The sequence below is a fragment of the Bos grunniens genome, chromosome 23 (assembly GCF_055505025.1).
Source record: "Bos grunniens cultivar Pamir isolate PY7600 chromosome 23, Bosgru_T2T1.0, whole genome shotgun sequence".
Taxonomy (NCBI): domain Eukaryota; kingdom Metazoa; phylum Chordata; class Mammalia; order Artiodactyla; family Bovidae; genus Bos; species Bos grunniens.
The window spans coordinates 9091274-9110155 of NC_141187.1; the positions used below are offsets into that span (position 1 = coordinate 9091274).

At 58.9% G+C, this 18882-nt stretch overlaps 1 protein-coding gene across 1 annotated transcript in view; it reads left to right on the plus strand.

Annotated features, from left to right (window-relative positions):
• ITPR3 (inositol 1,4,5-trisphosphate receptor type 3) overlaps nucleotides 1–18882 on the plus strand; it is a 68270-nt gene that overhangs the window by 37720 nt on the left and 11668 nt on the right. The window contains exons 16-39 of the mRNA XM_086371201.1: nucleotides 1278–1450; nucleotides 1971–2090; nucleotides 2480–2662; nucleotides 3342–3593; nucleotides 3683–3827; nucleotides 4358–4478; nucleotides 5135–5334; nucleotides 7353–7482; nucleotides 7985–8042; nucleotides 9196–9361; nucleotides 10649–10813; nucleotides 10888–10962; nucleotides 11352–11477; nucleotides 12542–12664; nucleotides 12744–12944; nucleotides 13872–14123; nucleotides 14342–14467; nucleotides 14578–14703; nucleotides 15969–16089; nucleotides 16598–16788; nucleotides 17364–17512; nucleotides 17651–17759; nucleotides 18043–18133; nucleotides 18239–18408. Of these exons, the coding sequence (XP_086227327.1) occupies nucleotides 1278–1450; nucleotides 1971–2090; nucleotides 2480–2662; nucleotides 3342–3593; nucleotides 3683–3827; nucleotides 4358–4478; nucleotides 5135–5334; nucleotides 7353–7482; nucleotides 7985–8042; nucleotides 9196–9361; nucleotides 10649–10813; nucleotides 10888–10962; nucleotides 11352–11477; nucleotides 12542–12664; nucleotides 12744–12944; nucleotides 13872–14123; nucleotides 14342–14467; nucleotides 14578–14703; nucleotides 15969–16089; nucleotides 16598–16788; nucleotides 17364–17512; nucleotides 17651–17759; nucleotides 18043–18133; nucleotides 18239–18408 (3573 nt within the window). The remainder of the gene's footprint in view (nucleotides 1–1277; nucleotides 1451–1970; nucleotides 2091–2479; nucleotides 2663–3341; nucleotides 3594–3682; nucleotides 3828–4357; nucleotides 4479–5134; nucleotides 5335–7352; nucleotides 7483–7984; nucleotides 8043–9195; nucleotides 9362–10648; nucleotides 10814–10887; nucleotides 10963–11351; nucleotides 11478–12541; nucleotides 12665–12743; nucleotides 12945–13871; nucleotides 14124–14341; nucleotides 14468–14577; nucleotides 14704–15968; nucleotides 16090–16597; nucleotides 16789–17363; nucleotides 17513–17650; nucleotides 17760–18042; nucleotides 18134–18238; nucleotides 18409–18882) is intronic.

An 18882-nucleotide genomic window follows, 5' to 3' on the forward strand; every position in this document is an offset into this window, starting at 1 on the left:
GAAGGAGATGGCAACCCACTCCAGTGTTCTTGCCTGGAGAATCCCAGGGACGGGGGAGCCTGGTGGGCTGCCGTCTATGGGGTCGCACAGAGTCAGACACGACTGAAGCGACTTGGCGGTGGCAGCAGCGTGTCTTGGCTATTGTAAGTAGTGCTGCTGTGAACACAGGGGTGAATGTATCTTTTTTAGTTATAGTTTTGTCTGAATATGTGCCCAGGAGTAGGATTCCTGGATCATATGGTAATTCTATTTTAGTTTTCCAAGGAACCTCTGTACCATTTTCCATAGTGGCTGCACCAACTTACATTCCCACTTACAGTGTGGCAGAGTTCCCTTTCCTCCATACCCTCTCCAGCATCTGTTGTTTGCAGACTTTTTAATGATGGCCATTCTGACTGGTGTGAGGAGGTACCTCATTGTATTAATAGTTTTAATTTGCATTTCTCTAACGATTAGTGTTATTGAGCATCTTTTCATGTGCCTATTGGTCATTTGTATTTCTTTAGAGAATTGTCTATTTAGGTAGGTCTGTCCATTTTTTGATTGGGTTCGTTTTTTGTTGTTGAGTTGTGTAAGCTATTTGTATATTTTGGAAGGTAAGCCCTTGTCAGGCACATCCTTTGCAAATATTTTCTCCCATTCTGTAGGTTGTCTTTTTGTTTTGTTTATGATTTCCTTTGCTGTGCAAAAGTTTCTAAGTTTGATTAGGTCCCATTTGTTTATTTTGGTTTTTATTTCTCTTGCCTCTGGAGACTGACTTAAGAAAACACTGGTACAGTTTGTCAGAGAATGTTTTGCCTGTGATCTCTTCTAGGAATTTTATGGTGTTGTGTCTTATATTAAAGTCTTTAAGCCATTTTGAGCTGATTTTTGGTGAGATGGTGTGTTCTAAGGTCATTGATTTACATACAGCTGTCCAGCTTTCCCAATGACGCTTGATGAAGAGACTTTCTGTTGTATATTCTGCCTCCTTTGTTGAAGATTAATTGACCATAGGTGTGTGGGTTCATTTCTGGGAAGAGTCTGCTATCTCATTTTCACCGGGCCCCACCAATCATGTAGCTGGTCTGCTAACAAACAGGGTCCCTCCGTGATGGGGGTTTCACTCTGGCACGGAGCTAGGTGGGAGCTAAATACCTATGTTACATAAACTCACCCTCGGCCTGGGGCTGGTGTCCTCTCCTGGACCCTTTTAACTTCCTAGGGTCTGGGGGCCTGGGAGGCAGTGTCCTGGAGCAGAGCGGGCTCCCTGTGACCCTTAGCCTGGCTGTCCCTAGGAGCACATCGCCAAGCAGTTCGGGATGATGCAGTCCCAGATTGGCTATGACATCCTGGCCGAAGACACCATCACCGCCCTGCTGCACAACAACCGCAAGCTCCTGGAGAAGCACATCACCAAAACAGAGGTGGAGACCTTTGTCAGCCTGGTGCGGAAGAACCGGGAGCCCAGGTGGGCCCCCCTCGCCGGTCCCAGCCCACCACCCCTCCCCACTCCCAGCGCTGCCTGGGGAAGAGAGCCGCTGACGCTGGCTGTTAAATCTTGAAATCCTTCTGCACTTGTTGGTAAACTGCCCCCTCTCTGAGGCCCTGGTCCCCCCAGCCCCTCCCTGGGTCCCCCCAAATTTGGCCCAATTTAGCAGTAAGAGTGTCGACTCTGGTGCAGCAGGAGGCCCCCGGAACCTTTTTCAACAGGCGAGTCAGTGCCCGCAGTGAAGCAGTTAAATATTTTGAATATCATTCCTCCCCTGGGCGTCCTTCTCTCTGCCCCTAGGCAGTTAGCCCCAGGGTGATGCCCGTGGGTTGTCCCTCTCCCGGGGGAGTCTGCAGCCCCAGCTCTGAGCTCTGGAAGGGAGGAGGAGCAGTAAACTGCAGGCGCCGGGGAGCTGGAGCTGCCAGCTGGGGAGGCGGGCGGGCCTTTGCCCCCTCCAGGAGGCCACCTCTGAGCTCCTCCCTGCTGTCACCTCCCCCAGGTTCCTGGACTACCTGTCCGATCTGTGTGTGTCCAATCACATCGCCATCCCCGTCACCCAGGAGCTCATCTGCAAGTGTGTGCTGGACCCCAAGAACAGCGACATTCTCATCCAGACCGAGTGAGCTGGCTGCACTGTCTCCCACCCGCGGTTCAGTCTTCCCAGGGCACCCCCTGCCCGGCTCCCCGGCCGCCTTAGAGCTGGGGCGCTGGCCGGCTTCAGGCTGGAACGGGCTCCCTGCTCTCCACAGACACCCAGAGCCTGCTGTGTGCCCAGCTCAGTGCCTGGCACGGTGTGGGGGAGGGCAGGGTCACAGAGGAGAGGGAGCCAAGGCCCCGGCCTTCCCGAAGCTCGTGGTCTGTCTGGGGTCCTGAGCTGGAGGTCGTTCCCGCAGGGGAGGCCGCCTGGGAGCCGGCTGGCCCTCAGCCCAGCTCTGGGAGAGGTGGCTGCGGTGCTTGGCGGGGAGGGCTCTGGGCGCCGCTCCGATCGATGGTGCCACGCATCCACAGGCTTCGGCCCGTGAAGGAGATGGCGCAGTCCCACGAGTACCTGAGCATCGAGTACTCAGAAGAGGAAGTGTGGCTCACGTGGACCGACAAGAACAACGAGCACCACGAGAAGAGCGTCCGGCAGCTGGCTCAGGAGGCGCGGGCCGGCAATGCCCACGACGAGAACGTGCTCAGCTATTACAGGTGCCCGGGGTCCCCCCAGCTGGCTTCGGCCAGGCCCTGCCCTGGGACGAGCCCCAGCGGCTTCTGCGGGTGCTCCTGCCTCCTCTTTCACCCACGAGGCCAAGTCAGCGTGACTGGGCGGCCCGAGGAGCACTTGTTGGCCTGAGGACAGGCTCGGCGCAGTGGCCTAAAAGAGACCCACACCCCTTTCCCAACATCCATATTTTAAAAATAAGAACACTAGGTAACACTCATCAGATGCTCACCCTGTCCCCAGCACTGGTCAAAACACTTCACCCGATCACTCAGTTCAGCCTCACAACAACCCTGAGAGGCAGGGCCTGTCATTACCCACATTGTAAAGTTGGGGGGACAGGCGTGCACGCGTGCTAAGTCACTTTCAGTTGTGTCCGACTCTGTGACCCTATAGCCTATAGCCCCCCAGGCCCCTCTGTCCATGGGATTTTCCAGGCAAGAGTACTGGAGTGGGTTGCCATGTCCTTCTCCAGGGGGTCTTCCCGACCCAGGGACTGAACCCTCGTCCCTTTATAACTCTTGCATTGGCAAATGGGTTCTTTACTCTTAGTGCCACCTGGGTAGCACGTGTGCAGCCCGCACCGGTCTTCAGCAAGCCCAGGCGTGTGCTAGAAGCCCTTGAGAGCCCACCTGCCACGTCCTCACCGGCCTCCTTGCCCCGCAGGTACCAGCTGAAGCTCTTTGCCCGCATGTGCCTGGACCGGCAGTACCTGGCCATCGACGAGATCTCCCAGCAGCTGGGCGTCGACCTCATCTTCCTGTGCATGGCGGACGAGATGCTGCCCTTTGACCTGCGCGCCTCCTTCTGCCACCTGATGCTCCACGTGCACGTGGACCGCGACCCCCAGGAGCTGGTCACGCCCGTCAAGTTCGCCCGCCTCTGGACCGAGATCCCCACGGCCATCACCATCAAGGAGTGAGCTGGGTGGAGGAGGGCGGGCAGGGCCGGGCTGGAGTGGGCGGACCCCGGGGACCCTCACGCCTGGCCACCTCCACCTCTTCCAGCTACGATTCCAACCTCAACGCCTCCCGAGACGACAAGAAGAACAAGTTCGCCAGCACCATGGAGTTCGTGGAGGACTACCTCAACAATGTGGTCAGCGAGGCCGTGCCGTTCGCCAACGAGGAGAAGAACAAGCTCACCTTTGAGGTGGGCTAGGGCTTGGCGGGATGCTGGCGTGGTCCCTCCCCTGGTCTCAGTCCCCCCTGGGGTGGGCGGTGCGATCCTTAACCTAACTTCCCTCAGCGTCCCTGTCAGGGCGGGGAGACCATGTAGACCGCTGGGACTCCCCAGGAGGGAGGCTTCTCTCCTGACTCCCTGGAGAGGGCTGCCTCCTCCTGGTCCATGCACCCCATTAGTGCAGGGCTGGGTCGCAGGCAGGAGCCCCCAGCCCCTACTTCCTGCATTTCTGCCCTGTCCTCCCCACAGTAGACTCCTCTGCAGGCAGGTCTTCCTCCGTAACTCTCTGGGGTCGGGCGGTGCTGATCTGGAACCCTTGGCTCCGTGTCCACGCAGCCCTGACATCCTAGCGATGGGACCCTCGATTATACCGGCTGAGCCCTGCTTGCACGAGCGGGCCCTGCCCCGCCTCGCCTTCCCAGAAGACCACGCCCCTTGTGAGGTCCCACCCATCACTGCTTTGGGCTCACGCTGGCCTCGGTCCCGCCCCCTCTCCGCAGGTGGTCAGCCTGGCGCACAACCTCATCTACTTTGGCTTCTACAGCTTCAGCGAGCTGCTGCGGCTCACGCGCACTCTGCTGGGCATCATCGACTGCGTGCAGGCCTACGAGGACCCAGGCGGTGAGGCCTCGCTCCCTAGCGCTCAGCGGCTTCCCCTTAGCAACGGAAGTCCTCTCCCATTCACCTTCCTGGGCATCCTGCCTCCTGACTCTGCTGCCAGGGGGCGTCTTGGGTCCCTGTCTCCTCCAGCCTTGGCTGGACCGGAGAGACCCCTTCTCTGAGCAAGAGCTGTGGAGACCCTGGGATCTGGGCGAGTTGCCTTCCAACATCCGGGTCTTGAGGGAGATAATGAGGCCCTGCCTGTGGAGCTCCGGGTCAGATGGGGAGATGCACCCTGTTATCCAGGAACAGCCATCTGAGAGGAGACACAGCCTTGCTGTCAGGGGGGCATAAACTCATCTAAACAAAAAGTGCACGGAGACTGAGCCCAGGCTTTAGCGCTGTCCACAGATTGTCCCTTGATCCCTCGTGCTCGGTAACAGCTCTTGTGATTTTCCACCGGAGGATTCTCACTGATCTCCCCACACGGTTCACCTCTGCCCACCCCTCCCTCCTTTTTGCAGATTTGGGATAGCTCCCCTCCCCCAGAAGTCTTCCTAGGTTAGCCCTGCCCCTGCCTTAGGGTGGCTTTGCCCTGCAGATGACAAGAGACACAGGTAGACCAGGTGCCCCTTCATACACCCTCCGTGACCCCCTTCCTGCTCCCCACCCCACAGGCAAGAATGTGCGGCGGTCCATCCAGGGCGTGGGGCACATGATGTCCACCATGGTGCTGAACCGCAAGCAGTCTGTCTTCGGTGGCCCCAGCTTGCCTGCTGGCGCCGGTGCCCCTGAGCCGCTGGACAGGAGCAAGTTTGAGGAGAATGAAGACATTGTGGTGATGGAGACCAAGCTGAAGATCCTGGAAATACTGCAGGTGGCGGGGCCAGGAGTGTGGCGGGGCATGTTGGGAAGAGGCTGGGGGGCGGGGAGCAGGGCCGGGTGGGTTGGTGAGGTGAGCACCTCAGAGCAAAGCATCTCATTCTGGGAGGCTCCACACGGAGCCGTTTAGCCCAGTGATTCTCAAAAGTGTGGTTCGCTGGCCGGCAGCATCAGCCTCACCTGGGGACTTAGAAATGCAGGTTCTTGGGCCCTGTCCAAGATTTATGGATGAGAGATGCCGTAGGTGGGGCCCGCAGTCTGTGTGGTGAGAGGCCCTCCCGGTGGTCCTCGTATGCACTGAGGTCTGGCTGTGTCCCCTCGTCATACAGGCAAGGAAAGGGAAGTGGGGAAGGAACTTTCCTGCAGTCACACAGACTTTGAGGCAGAGCTAGAGGTTTGAGAGCCCACTTCCTGGTGGAGTGGACACAGTCAGCCTTCTTCTTGGTCTGAGGCCCCCAGCAGCACTTGGGGAGGGGCCGACAGGTCCTGAGGAGGGAGAAGGACCCTTGCTTTTGCGGTGCTGCCACCAAGGGGTGGGAAGGGTGATGTGACCTTCCTGGGGATCCCACCTGGGCAGGGTCTGCTTAGGAGAGTCAGAAAAGGGGGCTTCTGACTCATTCCCGGGGCTGGGGGCTATCAGATCTGAGTCCTGGGCATGGCCGGAGGCTCTGTGCCCCTGACATAGAGGACCGAGGCATCAAAGGAGCCTGAAACTCGTGTCCTCAGCCCGCCCCGCAGTGGCCTCCCCTGCTCCCCCACATTCCGTGCTTTCTGGGAAGCCCAGGGTCTGTCTGACACAGTGGGATGGGAGGACCACAGTCCTCTGGATCTGGGGAGCTTCCTGCCTATCCCTGTCCACATCCAGCCTGGGAAGGAGCGACTGAGTGGGCCGGGACGGGGGGTGTCTACCTTGTTCTGAGAGGAGGTACCACCCCCACCAGTGGGGCAGGAGCCAGAGACAGGCACCCTGGACTTCCCTGGGAGGAGGAGTCTTTCTTTGTATGTTTTATTGAAGTATAGTTGATTTATAATGTGATTAATTTCTGCTGTGCAGCAAAATGATTCAGTTATATGTACATATATACATTCTTTTTATGTATTTTTCTATTATGGCTTATCACAAGATAGTAAATGTAGTTCCCTATGCAATACAGTAGGACCTTGTGGTTCGTCCGTTCTACATATAATAGTTTGCCATGTATTATATACATATATAATATATTATCTACATCTACTATATTGTAATACATGTAATATACATGTATTACATGCATTATAATACATGTAATATAATATATGATATACATGTAATATACATGTAACAAAGCGTATTATATAACATAATATTATGTTGCATATATATAACTCCCACTCCCTCCCTCCCCCACTTCCCCTCCCCCTGGCAACCACAAGTCTGTTCTGTCTGTGAGTCTGCTTCTGTCTCATAGGTAGGTTCCTTTGTGTTTTTTAGTGTCCACAGTTAAGTGGTATTATATGCTATTTGTCTGCTTGAGTTTCTTCATTTAGTACGGTGATCTCTGTCTACATCCATCCATGTTGCTGCAAATGGCGGCGTTTCATTCTTTTTGATGGCTGAGTAGTACTCCATCTCTCTCACACACATCCACACATACCCACACCTTCTCTATCCATCCCTCTGTTGATGGGCCTTCAGGTTGCCCCCTTGTCTTGGCTGCTGTGAACACAGAGGCGCGTGCATCTTTCTGAATTGCAGTTTTGTCCAGGTGCATCCCCAGGAGTGGAATTGCTGGATCATGTGGCAGCTCTGTTTGTAGCTTTCTGAGGACCCTCCAGACAGTCCTCCATGCGGCTGCGCCAGCTTGCATTCCCAGGGGAGAGGGGTCTCACTGCCTCGGTTGTGATGGCCCATGGAGTCCTGAGCTTCTGTGCGGGGCCTCCCAGCCCCAGGGCTCGTCCGGGGTGGCACCTCACTCCTTCTGCTGTGAGCTTGGCCTCAGACCTGTCCTCACCCCATCCTCCCACCTTCTCCAGTTCATCCTCAACGTCCGCCTGGATTACCGCATCTCCTACCTGCTGTCCGTCTTCAAGAAGGAGTTCGTGGAGGTGTTTCCCATGCAGGACAGCGGGGCCGATGGCACGGCCCCTGCCTTCGACTCCACCAGTGAGCCCCTGCCCTTCCCTTCACCCCAACTGCAGGCTGAGGCTGCGTGACTTGATGCATCACAAGGGGCTGCGGTCTGGGGCCACCTCTGGCCAGCACCCCTGCCCTGCCCTCGTTTCCCAGGCTGCAAGGGCCTTTCCTCCCCTTGTCCCACTTACTTGTCCCAGAGAGGGAGCAGGGCAGGGATCATCCCCTCCAGTTCCTAAATGGGGAAACAGGCCCTCGGGAGGCAGGGGCTTGCCCATGACCATCGTCAGTGAGAGGCTGAGCCAGGCCAGCTCCCCCAGCCAGGACCCCGCTGGCACCTGCAGGTCTGTGGGCTGCCCCACGGGTCCCTGCTCTGGGCGGTTCTGCCTCCACCCCAGGAGAGGCAGGCAGAGGGGGGGCCGCCCGGCCAGCGTGGGGGCGAGGGTGGTCTCAGTGTCACCCTGCTCCCTCTCCCTGTGCTCCCTGTTGTCCTGCGTGCACACAGCCTCCATCTGCCCCCTCTTACTCCCTGCAGCCGCCAACATGAACCTGGACCGCATTGGGGAGCAGGCGGAGGCCATGTTTGGAGTGGGGTGAGGCCAGGGGTGAGGCGGGTGGTGTGGGTGGGGTTGGTGGATGATGAGGATACAGGCTGGAGACCCTTCACTCCTCGGGTTAATCTTCCTGCAGACCCTTACCTGGCCCTGGGGTAGAGGTCCCCCAGCTTTGTGCTCTGACTCTCCCTTGCCTGCCTAAACCCAGTGATACCGGGGCTCCTTGGGCCCCAGTGTCGTTCTGGCCATCCCCCTGCCTCCACTCAGGGCAGTTTGTGCCTGTTTATTTGTCAGGACCTGGGCCAGGTAGCTGGAGGTGCATCCCTGTGTCCACAGCAGGGAGGCCAGGCTGCTCTTCAGAGGGGGTGGGCGTCACTCCAGGAGCTGTTTCTGTGCCGTACCCTTGGCGTCTGGTGAAGCCTTTGGCTCCCTTCCTACGATGGAGTTTTTATTTTTTTTAATTTCTGGCACGATGCACGGCTTACAGGATCTTAGTTCTGCCGCCAGTGATTGAACTCAGGCCCTCTGCAGTGAAAGCACGGAGTCCTAACCACTGGGCCGCCAGGGAATTCCTAGAGTAGCATTTTAAAATTCAGAATGTAACACGCATAGGATTGTTATTGCAAAGGAAATCAGTGGCATTGGGATGCAGTTATCAAAATATTGGAGAAAACAAGTTTGAAGTGACAGTTATATACGTGCTTCTTTATTAACACATGAAATAACAATCCGCACCGGAGGTGTAATTAGTACCATTCCTTTGAAGTCCTGATGAATGTAAATGATATTTTGCAATTTCTGTAACAACTCTGAAGTGATGGGAAAGCATCTGTGATTTTTTTTATTGGTGACAAAGTCACAGGTATTGCTCATTTTTCTCACCAAAGGAAACACTACATTTTGGTGAGAGGTTGGTGAAAAGAGAGATCAGCTTTCCCCTCGCCTCTGTTTGTGGCCTGAGTCTCTTTTCATGAATCCCTTGGGGGGGGTCTGTGGGTCCCCTGTGAGGAGTCCTGGCCTTAGCTGCGTCCCCGCGGGGCATCGTGTGGCCCTCAGGGGACACGGGGATCCCAAAGGTGCTCACACTGGTGGCTCTTTGCAAAGTCAGCAGGGGGACATGGTGCCCTGGCTGTCTGGCGGGTGGCAGGGAGCCTGCGTATCCCCTGACCGTCACACCCTCCCCTCCCCTCAGGAAGACCAGCAGCATGCTGGAGGTGGATGACGAGGGTGGCCGCATGCTGCTGCGCGTGCTTATCCACCTCACCATGCACGACTACGCCCCGCTGGTCTCGGGGGCCCTGCAGCTGCTCTTCAAGCACTTCAGCCAGCGCCAGGAGGTCATGCACACCTTCAAGCAGGTGCACCCCCCTCCCCCGATGGAGCACCCAGCCTTCAGGAGGTGCTCCCCCTTCCCTGATGGAGCACCCAGCCCTCGGGGAGGTGCTCCCCCCCACCCCGATGGAGCACCCAGCCCTCGGGGAGGTGCCCCCCCCTCCCCTGATGGAGCACCCAGCCCTCAGGGAGGTGCTCCCCCCCACCCTGATGGAGCACCCAGCCCTTGGGGAGGTGCTCCCCCCTCCCCCGATGGAGCACCCAGCCCTCGGGGAGGTACTCCCCCCTCCCCCGATGGAGCACCCAGCCCTCGGGGAGGTGCTCCCCCCCACCCTGATGGAGCACCCAGCCCTCAGGGAGGTACTCCCCTCTTCCCCAGTGGAGCACCCAGCCCTTGGGGAGGAAGGCCTGAGAGGTCTTCCTGGGGGCCACAGGGTCACCTGGTCCTGGCCACACACGGAGCGCTGGGTGGGGGGAAACAAGGATGGGGCAGCTTGAGATGCATCCCTGGGGTTTGGCCTTGCTGAGCTCCTTGCAGGTGACACCACCTTGAGTCTTGGCAACTTTGATCTCCTCTCAGCCTGACTCCAGGCCTTATGTCATGTCTTATGAGGCAAACAGCATATTATAGGTTGCGAACTCTACCATGGGCACCTTTGCTATTTCGCATCACGCCTGGCACAAAGTCATCTCTTACCAAGGGGACTGGCTTTGTCGCTGTGATGTCACGCAGTCTTGACAGCTCCCGGTGAGAGGGCACTGGTGTTTAACAGGTGCGCTAGGCACCAGGTGCTGAGCACTGGGCTTGCATTCGTGGAATTCTCCAAGCAGCCTGACAGCGGGGTTTCGACTCTCATTCCTGCTTTACAGATGCGGGCAATTGAGGCCCGGGGGAGCTTTCCTCCCTTACCCACTGACCCAGAGCAAGTGAGGTAGTGACGGAGTCAGGGTTCAGGTCCCAGCACTCGGTGATGTCAGTATGCTTTGCTCTGCCCTGTTCTGTTCTGTGTGAACAGGTGACAGGCCACAGCAGCATGTGACATGAGCCAGTGAGTAACTGAAGCCAGGTGATGAGATAGCTCATGACCAGGGATGCAGGGAAGTCTGTGGCCAATCAGGGAAAGCCTCCTGGAGGCGGTGGACTTAGAGCAGAGCCATAAACACCAAGTCGGATCTGGCTCGGTGGAGAGGAGCAGGGGTGGAGAGGAGAGGCCAGGAGCAGAGGCCTGGACAGGGCAGGTGCTGGGAGTCTCTACGAGGCCGTGGACTTGCGGGTGCCCATCTCACCAGGCACGCTCGTGGTCAACCTTCAGGTGCAGCTGCTGATCTCAGCCCAGGACGTGGAGAACTACAAGGTGATCAAGTCCGAGCTGGACCGACTGCGGACCATGGTGGAGAAGTCGGAGCTGTGGGTGGACAAGAAGGGCACCAGCAAGGGCGAGGAGGGGGAGGCCGGCCCTGCTAAAGACAAGAAGGAGGTGCGTGGGGTGTGGGGGCCAGGGCAGGGCCCTGGGGGCCGGGCCTGACTGACCCCGCTCCCCCGTTCCCCCAGCGGCCCACAGATGAGGAGGGCTTTCTGCATCCGCCTGGGGAGAAGAGCAGCGAGAACTACCAGATCGTCAAGGGCGTGAGTGGCCGGGTCCTGGGGGTGGGTCTGCGGGCCCCCTGCCCCGGAGGCCCCATGCCGCCTCTCCCGCCTCAACTCCAGCTGGCTTGCAGGAAATCCTCCAGCATTCCCCGAGTGTTAAACACAGCCCTGCCAAGGTCCAGATGGAAGTATTTTAAAGCTGAAGGAGTTTAGTGAAATTCCACTTCACAGACAAGTTGTTCTGTTGACTTTTGCGAGTGGAATCAGCTTTTTGTGCTCACGGCCTTGTCGCGACGATCGGGTTCTGTGGCTGCGGCCCCCTTCCCTCTTGCTGGCCCCGTGGGAGCCGCGGCTCTGCTGTGGTTGGCCCTGGGGAAGCCTGAGGAAGTGGGCAGGGGCTCTGAGTTCACCCTGCCCCCACCCCACAGATCCTGGAGCGGCTGAACAAGATGTGTGGTGTGGGGGAGCAGATGAGGAAGAAACAGCAGCGGCTGCTCAAGAACATGGACGCCCACAAGGTCATGCTGGACCTGCTGCAGATCCCCTACGACAAGGTGAGCTTGACCTCTGACTCCCCAGGGCAGCTGCACCCTGAACCCGGACCCAACCCAAACCACACACTGAGCCCTGATGCCGACCTGACCTGCCTCACCCTGACCTTTTGCTTTGGTCTGCCCCACATACCGAGACCCTTGAACCCAGTCTTACTATTCTTGACCTTTGACCTTCCACCCCTCATCCTGATCCACTTGGACCTTGAATTGACTCCAGCCTCACCCTGGTTCATGACCTTGACCCTAGCTTCTATTTCCCTCTCTGTGCTAATCCTCATACTCCAGCTTCATTTACAAACAATTTTTTAAAAAAATTTGGCTGTGCTGGGTCTTCATTGCTGCGTGGGCTTTTCTCTGGTTGCCATGAGTGGGGGCTACTCTCTAGCAGTGCTGCTCGGGCTTCTCGTTGCTTGGCTTCTCTAGTTGAGGAGCGCGGGCTCCAGGGTGCTCTGACTTCAGTAGCTGCAGCACTGGGTTTCAGTGGTTGTGGCTCCCGCGCGCTAGAGCACAGGCTCAGTAGTTGTGGAGCACAGGCTTAGTTGCTCCTTGGCATGTGGTTATCTTCCTGATCAGGGATCCAACCCATGTCTCCTGCATGGGCAGGTCGATTCCTTACCACTGACTCACCAGGGAAGCCCACCCTCGGCTTCATTTAACCTTTGACCTTAAGCTTCATTACCCTGACCTACGTTGACCCCAGCCTTTCCTTGACCCCCGACTTGAGTTTTCACCCTAGCCTTACCCTGGTTGTCCCCAAGCCCACCCTGGCCCCTGACTCCAAACATAGCTTCATCTCAACCATGGACCCCTTCCTATGACTCATCGTGATTTTGATCCGCCCCCAGGTTCACCCCAGGGCTCTGACACCCCCTCAGTGTTCACCTGACTTGACCCCTTAGCCTTGCTCCCCGACTCCATCCTCATCTCAGGCTCTGACCCTCAGTTCCTCTCACATCTCCATCTCCTGACCCACCTTGGCCACCTTGGGGTCCCAGGGCTGAGCCCTGACCCACCCCCACACTGGGCCTGGCCTGGGCACCCTCTCCCCTGCTCTCCGCATGTAGGGCGATGCCAAGATGATGGAGATCCTGCGCTACACACACCAGTTCCTACAGAAGTTCTGCGCGGGGAACCCCGGCAACCAGGCCCTGCTACACAAGCACCTGCACCTCTTCCTGACGCCAGGGGTGAGGGCACGGGGTCGGGCGGCGGGTGGGGGGCGAGCGCCAGACCCCCCTCTCTGACGGCCGCCCCGCCCGCCCGCAGCTGCTGGAGGCGGAGACCATGCAGCACATCTTCCTGAACAACTACCAGCTCTGCTCCGAGATCGGGGAGCCCGTCCTGCAGCACTTCGTGCACCTGCTGGCCACGCACGGGCGCCACGTGCAGTACCTGGACTTCCTGCACACCGTCATCAAGGCCGAGGGCAAGTACGTCAAGAAGTGCCAGGACATGATCATGACCGAGGTGAGGGCGCGCGGGGGCGCCGGGCTGCCGGGGGGACACGGGGACAGGACTGAGACGCTGGTGGAGCAGAACTCAGGCTGCGGCCGAACAGAGCTGGGCCTGTGGGAGCTCAGGTGCCTGGTAGAATTCAGATCCGAGGCCTGAGAGCGCAGACGCTCGTTCTTCATGTGTTATGCATCGTTGTTGACTTACAAATCATGGTGCACCTGCTGTGTGCCAGGCGCCGTGTACCCCTGGGGAGACCACTCCAGGACGAGCTCCGCGGGCAGGAGCCGCAGCAGGGCCGGGGCACAGCCTTTGTGCGTGTTGCCAGGGCCCCGGGGTCTGGCGCATAGTAGGTGCTCAGTAAAGAAGAATGTGGGGCTGAGCCTAAATCTGGAACAGACATGCTCTCTGCCCCGGAGCATCTTACGGCCTGGGGAGGGGCAGGGAGAGAAAGGAGCAAATGCCAGAGGGAGATGGGGAACTCAGTGAGCCGTGGGTCCGGGAGTGCCATGCGGGGTTCATTCCCAACTGCGATTGTCATGTTAACTGTGAAGAGCAGAATTGCTGACATGAGAGGGACGCAGCTTCTGGAGGGTTTAAGTTGCAGCGGTGGAAGCACAGGAGAGGACAGCGTGAGTTGGGCTTACGACAGGCTTCCTGGCGGAGGTGCCTCTGAGACGAGCCCAAGTGGGATTTCTTTCCTTAGGAGAGGAAGGAGGTCCTTCCTGGGTCTGGGGTTCGACGTCCCAGCTCATGGCAGAGGGTCTGTGATACCAGCCAAGGGCCAAGAAACCCCAGACACTCAGGCCGGGGAGGGTTTTCCTGCGTGTTGGGTGCAGGCCGGGCTCAGAGCCCTAGTCCTTCCCGGGGGAGGGCAGGTGAGGGCTGGGGCCCTGGGCCTGCTGGACCGAGGGGCCCGACATGCCCTCTTCCTGCCCACAGCTGACCAACGCAGGCGACGACGTGGTCGTGTTCTACAACGACAAGGCCTCGCTGGCCCACCTGCTGGACATGATGAAGGCTGCCCGTGACGGCGTGGAGGACCACAGCCCCCTCATGTACCACATCTCCCTGGTGGACCTGCTGGCTGCCTGCGCCGAGGGCAAGAATGTATACACCGAGATCAAGTGCACGTCCCTGCTGCCCCTGGAGGATGTGGTGTCTGTGGTGACACACGAGGACTGCATCACCGAGGTGGGGACACAAGCGCGGGGGAGCCGGGCCGGGGCAGCCCCTTGGTCCTGCTCAGGGAGGGAAGGGACGGGGCTGGGAGGCGGGGATGCAGAGGAGAGGCTGGCAGAGGAGCTGGGGGAGGTTGGGCGGAAGCACGAGAGGGAGAGCCTGGCCGGGGCTGGGGCTGGGGCTGGGGCTGGGTGCTACTGAGCCCTGACCTCCAAGTCCTGCCTGCGCAGGTGAAAATGGCCTATGTGAATTTCGTGAACCACTGCTATGTGGACACGGAGGTGGAGATGAAGGAGATCTACACCAGCAACCACATCTGGACCCTCTTTGAGAACTTCACCCTGGACATGGCTCGGGTGTGTGCCTGTGGGAGCGTGGGCCCGAGCTGGCCCCTGGAGGGGGACCCGGCCACCTCCATCGTGGGGCGAGTGGAAAGGTCCCCAGGCATCGGTCTCTCCTACCCCAGGTTTGCAGCAAGCGTGAGAAGCGCCTGGCTGACCCCGCCCTGGAGAAGTACGTGCTGACCGTCGTGCTGGACACCATCAGTGCCTTCTTCAGCTCCCCGTTCTCTGAGAACAGCACCTCCCTGCAGGTGAGCGCCAGCTGCTGGCGGCTTCGGAGTGGGGAGAGCCAGAATGTGCGTAGTCACGTTTTCTTGTAGTGCGTGAAGATGTAGCAGCCGGGTATGCGCGTGCATTAGTTATCAATGCTGTGTAACAAATTACCCCCAAACCACAAACATGCCTTATCTCGCAGTTTCTGTGGGTCGGTAATTACAGTGGGAACTGCCACAGATCAGGAATTCCTAGACTTGCTTGGGTCCTGGGGTGGCCAGGGACATCCGGCAGCCGTTATGCACCAAAGACAAGCTGTGATGCTTACCACAGTGGCTGGCGGAGCCGAAGCAGGGGAGTCGGCTGCGAAGAGTCTTCCAAGTTGGCCTTGCTCCTCTGCAGAAGGGCTCTAGGCTATGAACAGGTGTTGCACTTGGAGCTCTGAGAGTCACAGCCCCCCAGTCAATCCTCAGACTCGAGCCGGGTCACAGCCCCAGAGCCCCTTGAGGAAGGAGCCTGGTACCTAATTCATAAACACTGGAAGGACATGCAGGAAACCAGTCAGAGTGCTGCCTGTAGGTAGAGGGGCTGAGGGTGGAGCAGGAATAGTGTGTCTTAGAGTGGCAAGAAAGCGCTGGGTCCCGCTCTCCCAGCCAGGATGGGCTTGACACATGGGTTTGGTCCCTCAGACCCCTCTGGGACTTAAGTGATATGTATCAATTTTCCCCGTCTCTTATCAGCTACAGGCCAGAGAATGGGGAGAGTGGGGTGAGAGGTTCACAGGTTGGGGCAAGACTCCCTGAAGTATTCCTTTTAAATTTTTATTTCATTATTTATTTTGGTTGTGCCATGTGACTTGAGCGATCTTAATTCCCCAATCAGCGATCAAACCCTGGTCTTGAGCAGTGAAAGCAAGGAGTCCTAACCACTGGACTGCCAGGGAATTCCCGAAGTGTTCCTTTTTATAACCTTTTTGTTTAGAACCATGTAAATATTTCCCCTTTCCACAGCATTTAATTTATTGGAAATTTTTTTAAAGGAAGAAAAGGGTCAGCAATAGTTATAAGCCCCAGGCCTGGACCGTGGGGAGTTCTCACAGGGCTGCCATGTACAGCTGGGCAGGTTGTGCACTGCTGAGAGGAAAGGGGTGATTTTTTCCAACTGGCACAAAGGCCCATGGTAGCTATTGGTGGTCCTGTCCCTCTCCCCACACCCAGACTCGGTGGGCCTGGGCCCGGGATGTGGGGCTGCCCAGGGAGGAGGGCGGGCCATGCTGTAGCATCAGGCACGTTGCCTCTTGCAGACGCACCAGACGATCGTGGTACAGCTGCTGCAGTCCACCATGCGGCTGCTCGAGTGTCCGTGGCTGCAGCAGCAGCACAAGGGCTCCGTGGAGGCCTGCATCCGGACCCTCGCCATGGTGGGTGAGTGTCCCGGGGTGCTGGGCAGCCCCCACCACCCCTGCCCTCCCCTGCCTCCACCTCAGGGACGCCTGCCCTCCCAGTAAATACCTGATCCCCAAGTTCGTCTGTCAGCTGCTCCTGGGTGGTGCTCAGTAAGCCCTTCCTGGTGTCTGACTGGCATCTGGCAATCCAGAGAAGCTGTTTTCTGCTCTGAGTCAGTTCCCCAGAGGAGAGTGCTAGGGGATATCCCCAAGCACAGTTTTGTGGGCTTACAAATGGTCTCAGGCAGGAGGGAGGCTGTAGGTTGTTAGAGAGGTGGGTAGAGTGGAGGGGAGGGGTCCGCGTGGAGCCAGGGTGGAAACAAAGAGGCAGGAACTCCCTCTTTTTATCCCCCAAAGGGAAGAGGGCACCTCAGTCCAAGTGGGGACCAGTGTGGGGGCCCCAGCATCCTCAGCCCTGCCCCCCTGAGCCTGGCCCTTTTGGCTGAGCCCCCGCCAGCCCTCCAGCGCCCCGACCCCTCTCCTCTCAGCCAAGGGCCGGGCCATCTCGCTGCCCATGGACTTGGATGCCCACATCAGCTCGCTGCTCAGCAGTGGCGCCAGTTGTGTGGCTGCCGCCCAGCGGAATGCCTCCAACTACAAGACGGCCACGCGGGCCTTCCCCCGTGTCATGCCCACTGCCAACCAGTGGGACTACAAGAACATCATCGAGAAGCTGCAGGTGGGCGGGCGCTGCGGCGGGGCTGCTTCTGGACGGGCCTGTGCTCGGGCTGCGTCCTGTGCTCCTTCCGTCCTTTCTGGACTGTCCACTCCCCTTTCTGGACTGTCCACTTCCCGGAGGGAGCTGGCTAGCTTGTCCCATCCTGGGGGCCGCCAGGAGCAGGGGCTCCATTCCAGGGTTGGCGCTCACCAAGAGGGCTGGGACACCTCTTGCTCGAGATAGCACCTTCATGTTTCTGTCTCACCCTGTACATTCTTACTGGCTTCCAGACGGGGCGTGGTGGGTTACTGTCCTCCTGTGGCAGAAGACTGAGGCCCAGAGAGGGCGAGGGGCTTGCCCAGGTCCGCACGGAGCTAGAGGAGGGGCTGGGGGAAACGCCAGGGTGTGACGGGGGCTCCGAGCAACCAGGCGTCCCGCTCTGTGCCCGGCGGCTCTGTGGGCCCAGGGCCTTCAGATGAGGGCGGTCAGTCTGCAGGGCCCTTTGGTGCTGGGGAATGGTGGTCACGCCCTGGTTATCTCTTGGGCCTGGGCGGCCTGCAGCTCACCCAGCGGTGACCCTGCCTTGCCCACCGCAGGACATCATCACTGCCCTGGAGGAGCGGCTGAGGCCCCTGGTGCAGGCCGAGCTGTCCGTGCTGGTGGATGTCCTGCACTGGCCCGAGCTGCTCTTCCTGGAGGGCAGTGAGGCCTACCAGCGCTGCGAGAGCGGGGGCTTCCTGTCCAAGTGAGTGCGATGCTGACCCAGGGCCCGGAGGCACAGGGGCACAGCGGCCCGGGGTGGGGAAGGCCTGGGGGGTTGGGGGCAGGGGCCACGCGGGTGGTAAGGGGCTGCCCCGAGCACGGCCCCCTCTGCTGCGGCCAGGCTGATCCAGCACACCAAGGACCTCATGGAGTCAGAGGAGAAGCTGTGCGTCAAGGTGCTAAGGACGCTGCAGCAGATGCTGCTGAAGAAGACCAAGTACGGGGACCGGGTGAGTACCCAGGGGGCTGGGTGCTGGGCGGGCCTGGCCACGGGGGCTCAGGGCCAGGACCGCCGGGCTGGATGGTAAAGGGTGAGTGCCCGGGGGGCTGGGCGCCAGGCGGGCCTGGCCACGGGGGCTCAGGGCCAGGACCGCCAGGCTGGATGGTAAAGGGTGAGTGCCCGGGAGGCTGGGCGCCGGGCGGGCCTGGCCACGGGGGCTCAGGGCCAGGACTGCCGGGCTGGATGGTAAAGGGTGAGATGGGCTGCCATGGGCCTCGCTCCCTTCCCTGCAGGGCAACCAGCTGCGCAAGATGCTGCTACAAAACTACCTCCAGAACCGGAAGTCCAGCTCGAGGGGGGACCTCCCGGACCCCATGGGCACCGGTCAGTCCTGCTTCCCCCCAGCTAGGCCTCTGGGGAGCCAGTTCACCCCAGGCCCTTCCTTACCCTCCCTCCACGCTCCTCCCTAAGCGAGTTCCCCGCCTCCAGGCCTGGACCAAGACTGGTCGGCAATCGCAGCCACTCAGTGCCGGCTGGACAAGGAGGGGGCCACCAAGCTGGTGTGTGACCTCATCACCAGCACCAAGAATGAGAAGATCTTCCAGGAGAGCATCGGCCTGGCCATCCGCCTGCTGGACGGCGGCAACACCGAGATTCAGGTGTGCCACTCGCTGAGGCCCTGTGGGCGGGCATCCAGCCCCAGGGGGCAGTGCCAGTCCAACTACTCGGTGGCTCTGCCTCCCGTGTCTGCTCCGTGTCACGTGGCCCTTTTCCATCCTACACCCCTGCCCTGCTCCATCCCCGCCTGGGCCTGTTGCCCACATCTCTGCCCCAGTTATGTCCACCGTTCTTGCCTCTCAGCCTCTGCTCAGGCCTCCTTCCCTGCCCTCCCACATGCTCCTTAGCCTTTGGTATCCAACTAAAAGCCTGCTTTCTCCAAAAGCCCTCTGTGATGGTCTTATCTCTGTTCACTTATTTGTTCATTCATTCTGATAAGTCTCTGTTGAGTGAGTGCCTTCTGTGTGCCTGGCAGTGTTCTCGGCTCTAGGACAAAAGAGCCAGAACCCATGTTCCCTTAGTACTTGTAACTTAGTGGGGACAGGAGTCCCTACCTGCAGTCCCTATGTGATACT